Raw genomic sequence first — 8,086 nt, forward strand, 5'->3', positions numbered from 1 at the left:
GAGTCATCGGCAATGGTGCGGCTAGCCGGGATGGTGAAGCTAATTTCGTAGGGTTTCGGGTTAGAGTCGGGTTGCCGGAAGTTTAGATAGCTTGGTTGGTGGTCACCGGCAAGTTAGAACGCTGGAAATGTGGTCGCCGGAAGTCAGGGTGGTGGTCGGCCATGTTCGGCAGCTATTGGCGGTGGTCAGTGGTCGTGGCAGGGTGGGGGCTGGTGAAAAGGGTGGCTGAAATTTTGTTTTTTGAATTTCTAAAATTATTTTCCAATTTCCATAAATAATTTTTAATAATTTAGAAAATCATTTAAATGAATTTTGGTAAAAAAAAAAAATTAAGAGGAACCACTTTGATTATTTGTGGCCTAGAGAGGATGTAAGATAGCTTAAGGTGATCAAAGTTCTTTGATCACCTTAGAATTTTCAGGTACAAAGGTGGAATTATTTTTGGAATATGAAAAGATATGATTATTTTGAAAAGATACGATAAAAGTGAGGTTATTATTTTCATTTTTTCTAAAAAAAATATATGAAAAAGTACTCCGTATTTCCGAAGCTACAAGAAGAGGAATGATGACCACAAGTCCACAAGTACAAGAAGCAAGCAACTCCCCACTAAAAAAAGCAAAACAATCTCCAGAAGGCACTTGTCATCAATGCAAGAGATGGCTGCTACAACTACGATTGCCTATTCCTCTTTCTCCTTCACCAGAAATCAAACCACCAAGAACACTATCACTTGCAATAGAAATACCAGTTGTAACAACAATATCATTCCCTTCAAAACTCGGGCTAATCGAATACCAAAGATAATAAGAGAATCCCAATTATCATTCTTCTCAATTAAGCAAGATTCAACCTCCTGTAAATCCTCAATTGCCTCAACATTGGATTCACTCTTTGTGGTATGCACTTCATTGGCTTTGTCGTTCTCACTGATTGTGGCCGATGTTGACCCGGCATTGGCGTTTGTGGTCAGCACACCACGGAAGTTGCAAACAGATGAGCTCGCTACTGTTCGTCTTTTCCAAGAGAATACACCCTCTGTTGTTTACATCACCAATCTGGCTACTAAGTATGCTTTAATTTTGCTATTATTTTATTTTTGTTTAAAGAAAATATTGGCAGCTTTAATTGGAAATTTATGAACAATTACATTTAAAGCAAGTTTCTAGTATTGATAGTTTTGTTGCAAGGAAATCTAAATACTTGTTTCAACTATTGCTAATAAGTTCGCATAGATTTTGGGTATTTAGAAAATAGAACAAAGGAAGTAGATTATATATGTTTCAAACTTAACTTGAACTTGGAAGAACATAGGATAAACTTTAGAAAATAATCTCAAGTGCATTTATTTTGTTATTGGACTATTCATTTGGCATATAATGTATCTGTGTCGGACTCTTATTAGGTAGTATATAGTTTAGTTGACTCTTATTAGGTCTGTTTGTCCACTATTAGTTTTATTCGGGACTTACTTTGGTTGGGGGTTGTGTTGAAGAAAGGATCTTTGTTCCGTGCAATTTTTGTCTGCTCGTCGAGGTCTTGAGGAAGCTACAAGGGTTAGAAATCGGCAAAGTAGTGTCTAGATAATAGTTTATACTAAAATTGAGTTAGTGGCTATGGACATTAATTGGCTACAGGTATATGTATTGCTGAAGTTGTGCTGAGGGTTGAAACCGTTGTCAACTATATTAAGTCTGTTTTATGATGTAGGTATCTCAAATCTATTTTTTATAGTTTTCTAGAGTCGCTTTGGAGTTTTAGTTTATTCTGCATTGTATTCAACCCCATACTAGGAGGTCCAGGACCTTCATTCTTTGTACGCACACAGTCTCTTAAATGGATCTTAGCTTCATACATTAAAATTCTGTAAAACATATGCATTTCATTAAAAGTTTGACTGCTGCTTTATCAGTTCAAATTATCTTTTCATTGCGACAATGATTTTTGTACAGTTGAAGTGATAGCTATAGCAAGTTGTATCCCAATCATAAACAAGAAAGTTTCCATAAAAGACACTGATCCAAAATTTTGTATGGAGCCCCTTGATGACTTAGAGAATTAGTCAATCAGTGAAATTGCTGAACATTTATTGTTCTAGTTACTTCTTTAGACAACCCACAATCTGAATAATAAAAGTGTACTGACCATTTAAAAGCAATATTGAATCACCCTTAAATGTAGGTTTAATTTCAATCTATCAATGTAACAGTTGCATGAGTTTACATTGGATTTAGTTTTCTGGGTTGTAAAAAATTGATGGTTATGAATTTTGTAATGGCTTGTGAAAATAGACAGGATGCGTTTACATTGGATGTGTTAGAGGTTCCTCAGGGGTCTGGATCAGGCTTTATTTGGGATACAGAAGGTCACATAGTCACCAATTATCATGTGATTCGTGGTGCTTCTGATCTCAGGTTTGTTACCCAATTCTGTTGTGCAATGTTTCCCGTTATGTCACAGCCCTGCTTACCTTTTTTAAATTCTTTTGTCTTCTATCTTTTGAAAGTACTATCTAATTTTCTTTAGTTGATGCTGCTATGAGTGCTACTTCTTCATCCCAGTAGCAGTCCTGAATTTTCTATTTCATTTTTTCCAATATCAAATTTCAGATCCTGCATAATTATTGAGAGAGAGAGGGAGTATGTTCTTTGGATGTACTATGTATATGTAGGTGTTACCCTTTTATATATTGAACTGGAGAATATAATGTATCAACGTTGAGTGAATGAGGGAATCTTTAATATAATATATCAACGTTGAGTGAATGAGGGTTAAGGAAACCCCAATCCCTCAGCCCACAGACATTCCCCCCAAAGCAAAGTTGAGTGAAGGGGCACAGGTCACATTCTCATTGGCTACTTTAAATGAAAACATCCCTTCGACCGGTTCCTTCATCCCCTACTTAAGCTCTGTGCAGGCTAGCTTGTTGTGCAATACTTTGATTATCATTTTCAGGTGATGTATGAATTTTCTAGAATTAAAATGTTGCTAGTGACTTACAGGGTCACTCTTGCTGACCAATCTACTTACGAGGCCAAAGTTGTTGGGTATGACCAAGACAAAGATGTTGCTGTATTGCACATTGATGTACCTAAAGATAAATTGAGACCAGTACCTATTGGTGTCTCTGCAGACTTGCTTGTTGGTCAGAAAGTCTTTGCTATTGGAAATCCAGTAAGTTTTTTTTGTTCTTTATTTTGATATAGGGGAACTCAGTAAGTTATTTGACCTATTGTGCAGCAAAAAGCCAAAAAGTGATGGTCTTTGCCTTTTTAGTTGTTAACATTGCTTTTCATGATTCTGTTGAGAGGGCTTTTGATGACATGTATTCATCTCTGTTTTTGCTAAATAGTTTAGTTTCAAATTTCCTCCCTTCAAACATATATATATATATATATATATATATATATATATATATATATATATATATTTCAAATTTCTTGTCATATATTGGATTGGTGATAGGCTTTTAAGTATTCTACAATCTTGTATGTTTTACCAAATATTTGTTGACTAAAATTTCAATCTAATCTCCATTCCTGTAGAATGCAAGAAATGATTATATGCTGCAAACATCTACAAACAATGATATTGAAAAAATAAATACAGAGCAAACAATAAAGTAAATAAATTTAAATAGTAAAAACTTGTTTTACATTTCAACTTTGCATTTTATCCCTTTTTTTTTTTTTTTAAATGTAAAAGTTCTATTTCTGGTGTAGTGCATTTAATGATGATCACTTGTCTATAGTTTCATTAGATTAAAGTTGTGCCCTTTATCTGCTTAATCATTGTTTGGCTCTAAGGGCTGCAAATGTTCCAAATAATACAGATATGGCCTCTTATTAATCCTAATGATCTGTTAGTTAGCCTTTTACAAGTCCCTAAGATTCCTAAAATACCCTGCAGATAGGTCTTGCAAAAGTTAATGTCAGCTTACATAATCTATTAGTATTTTATGAGTAAATATGTTATTATGAAGTACATTTGTTCACTAATATCTGTATATTTAATGAATATATGCAGTTTGGACTTGACCATACGCTGACAACAGGTGTTATAAGGTAAATAAATTTTTTCGTTGAATAGCTCGAAGGTTTGGGCCTGGCTTTGGGGAAGGTAGATATGTAAGAAATGATTCCTATAATTGGATATTTTTCCTTTAACTACTGAGAGTTTATTTGTGTGGAGTAATTCCCAGCTATAGTGTAAATTATACTCCGTACTACAATTAAAGTTGAGATGTCACTCATCAGATACTTCTATTAGTGACCAAGCATAAAATTGATGTTTATTACGTGAATGTTGTTTTGTATAGGATTATTGTCTTTATGTGAAAAGTAAACCTCTAAGATGGGCCAAAACCTAGTAACATGTGTTTTGAAATACACACTCTTTTTAAAGCCTATTCATATTGAGTCTGTTGTTATTTTGTAAGAAATAATTATATCTGTACTTTGGGCACTGCTAATGTTTTTAACCCTTATTTTCTTACACAATAACCATAAAAGGTGCCAATACTATCTTCAACTTGGCTTTAGCATGCATATTTACTAAACAATATAATAAAAATGCGTAGCTCTCATAGGGGGTTGGGGTAGGCCAAAAGTGGTTTAATGTGAATGAAATTATGAGAGTAGACAAAGGGAGAACAATTGGTAACAATAAGAAATTAATACAAAGATTGAAAATCTGATGTGAAACAACCCGAAAAAAAAAGGAAAAAAAAAACTCATATTCTTATTTCTTAAGCTTAACTACTCCCCAGAGACGTTCAAAAAAAAAAAAAAAAACTACTCCCCAGAGACCTCTAAGGTTTCTAAAGGACTGTGGTGCAATTGTTGGACTTGAAGTCTTCCTGAAAAGGGGATTTTTTTTTTTTTTTTTTTTTTTTTTTTTTTTTGGTAAATGAGTTACCCTTGTGGTTTTAAAAAATTGCCAAGCAACCTTACAGATACAATAATTCACCTTGTAATATTTAAGATTTGAATAAAATTTTATAGTTTTAAAGGTATGGAGTGAATTTTTTAGACTATTAGGGTACCTCATACATTATTAAAACCATGGGTAGATTAGACAAAGCATGGACCAAGTATAAAATGGTTGTAGTTGTAAACAGGTAGTATATTTAACATAATTGTAAGCATATGGTCCAAAACTCTAGAATCATAAAATGATGAAGTTATAGTGTAAAATTTTTCAATTCTTGCTGCTATAAAAGTGTGCTTCCATTGTATTTTGATTGTCATCTTGATTGCAACCTGAGCTACTACTTAATCTATCTGGCCAAATAAAACTGCAATTCAATGAACCTAAAGTTTTTATTTCTCTTTCTTAGCTAAAATCATAAGGTTTTACTTTTTATGCTTTTACTAAAAACTTGTAAGTTGCAGTATTTTGACGCGCTTTAGAGGTATCATTTTGGAAGCTAAAAAGGCTACTTGTGTGACCACTTTCTATGTGTTTAATGTAGTGGGCTCAGAAGGGAAATCAGCTCTGCTGCAACAGGACGTCCAATCCAGGATGTTATACAGACTGATGCTGCTATAAATCCTGGTAACAGTGGAGGTCCACTTCTAGATAGTTCTGGCAATCTCATCGGGATAAATACTGCTATATACTCTCCTTCTGGTGCATCTTCTGGTGTTGGTTTTTCAATCCCTGTTGATACTGTAGGTTTTCACCTCTGCCTTTTTCAGGATCTGGAGGGTTTTTTTTTGGGGGGCAGGAGGCATTGCTTGAAATCTAATCACTTGTGTTAATATATTCTTTCAATTTTTTTCTCCCTTTATTTATTACTTACCTTTTCTCTCTAGGTAAAGCATGGAGGTAGAAAAGGATGACTTGATCTTTTGTTATTTAATTTTCAGGTTGGTGGCATTGTAGATCAGCTTGTCAAATATGGGAAAGTTACAAGACCGATCCTGGGGATTAAATTTGCCCCAGATCAATCAGTGGAGCAACTAGGAGTTAGTGGAGTGCTCGTGCTAGATGCTCCACCAGAAGGTCCTGCTGGCAAAGCGGTATATTTCTGATAATTGTTAACTTACACTGATAAATACCATTGTGCTTCAAGCATTCAACTTGAGCTGCTGAAAGATGGTTGCATTTTATTGGTGGAATTTGACTTAGGTTGTTCTTATGTTACTACAGGGCCTTCTATCTACAAAACGTGATGCCTATGGACGACTTATACTAGGGGATATAATAACATCAGTGAATGGCAAGAAAGTTACTAATGGTAGCGATTTGTACAGAATTCTTGACACCTGTAAAGTAGGGGATAAGGTATGCTTCTAATATGGTCACCCTATATTGAATCCTCATCTATTATATTCTAGTAGGGACTTATTGTTTCATCTTTTAGGTGACTGTGGAAGTTTTACGAGGTGATCACCAAGAGAAAATACCTGTTATCCTCGAACCAAAACCCGATGAGTCATAGTTAATATTAGGATTTCCTTGTATATTGTATGCCTTGTAAATTTGGGAAATGGCCATTTGGTGTTAATAACCATGTATAACGTATGTCATGTAAATTGGGAACTGGCCATTAGTGGTAATTGCCCTTGAATGATGCTTTTTTTTTTTAAATTTTTTTTTTATTTTTATTTTATTTTGACAAAGAGAACTAACAAATAAACAACAATCTAAAAGCGAAAACAAAGAAGATGACGTGTACGAGCTAAGCCAGCCAAGTGATGTGCATGAGCCACTGTAACTCTAGAAACCTTTCGAAGACTGCAAATAGAGAACCAAAACACAAGATGTCGAATTTCTTCCAGAATCAAAGCCACTGAAATATCTCCCACATGATGACCCAAAATCAACTGCGGGCAGAGCTGCAATCCTTAAGCAGTCGAATGTTACAGACTCCGCTATCCCTAGCATGACGTAGACCCAACAGGCAAGCACATAACTTAGCCTGAAGAGCTAAATTGCAGAAACCAGCCTGAGCCCCGCCTTCTAAGTACCGGGCAGAGGTACCATTCAAAAAGAACCAGCCGGCACCTGAACATCGATCCGCAGGATCCCAAGCCCCATCCACCACAAGACAAATATCATACGTTTTAGACACCTGATTGTGTCTCCCCTAAAACCAAACCCAGTGATGAGTACCTTTCACGTCATTGAATATCGAGCGAGGTGAAATGTTGAAAAGTCTCGTGAATCCTCATGTTTTCTAAAATGTTATAATAAAAATAATTCATTTTATATTTCGAAAATCATTCATTTCGTATCCTATTTATGAAAAGTGTTCAATCCAGTTTAGTTTGGTTCATGATATGGGTCCAATAATTGTGTAGTTGGATGGAGCTTGAAAAGAGCTTTCTAAAGATATATTATAAGCCCAAATCCGAGCTATAACGAGGAAGTTATTGCCAAAACACTAAACTGGGCCTAAATCGGGTTTTGTGTACGGACTCAATGATCGTGTGGAGGGTTTGTTAATTATAATTGTATTCCTAAGGTCATTAGGATTTATAATTTTGAGTTCTAAAGGGATTAGGAATGATAATTATAATTATTATTTATTTTGAAAAGATAAAGAATTCTATTTCGAGTAAAACAAGTGTTTTAAAGAGATTAAATCTGATTTTATAAAAGATAAGTATGGACTCCAGCACTCCGAGTCAAATTTTGACTCTTTTCTGATCGTTTTCGGTCGTTTTTCTTTACAAATAGGGATGATTTTCTCTGTTTTCAATTCACCCACAACAATTATCTCTTCTCTCTCTGTAATCTAAAGCTCATTCTTTCTCTCTCTCTTACTTTTCTAAGCCTTTTCTACACATTTTTTTTTAATAAAAACACACCATACGTCCTTTGCGAGACTCGAATCCGCCTAACCAAGCTTGAAGTTGCCTTATACCTTGACGTGAAAGGTTGATAATTCTGAGGGTTTGGTCCCAAATCTCTATTTCAATTCTTTGCTTAGATTTATTGTTTAATATTTTACTTGAAGTTACTAACGTGTGCCTTGTTTTAATAGAAAGATGTACGAGGCGTCAAAATAAGTAATTTGATTATTTGATTATTTTTTTTATATAGAAATCATGTTTAGATTATTGTATTAATTTCTAGT

At 34.7% G+C, this 8,086-nt stretch overlaps 1 protein-coding gene across 1 annotated transcript; it reads left to right on the forward strand.

Moving 5' to 3' along the window:
- Positions 1-580: 580 nt before the first annotated feature.
- LOC145574742 (protease Do-like 1, chloroplastic) lies at positions 581-6,594 on the forward strand. The gene is made up of 8 exons (XM_081632596.1): positions 581-1,069; positions 2,292-2,414; positions 3,003-3,174; positions 4,027-4,064; positions 5,474-5,672; positions 5,871-6,023; positions 6,154-6,288; positions 6,368-6,594. The coding sequence occupies exons 1-8, from the start codon at positions 651-653 to the stop codon at positions 6,443-6,445; spliced, it is 1,317 nt and encodes a 438-aa protein (XP_081488722.1). The 5' UTR covers positions 581-650; the 3' UTR covers positions 6,446-6,594.
- Positions 6,595-8,086: the final 1,492 nt, after the last annotated feature.

The sequence above is a fragment of the Chenopodium album genome, chromosome 13 (genome assembly GCF_948465745.1).
Source record: "Chenopodium album chromosome 13, dcCheAlbu1.1, whole genome shotgun sequence".
Taxonomy (NCBI): domain Eukaryota; kingdom Viridiplantae; phylum Streptophyta; class Magnoliopsida; order Caryophyllales; family Amaranthaceae; genus Chenopodium; species Chenopodium album.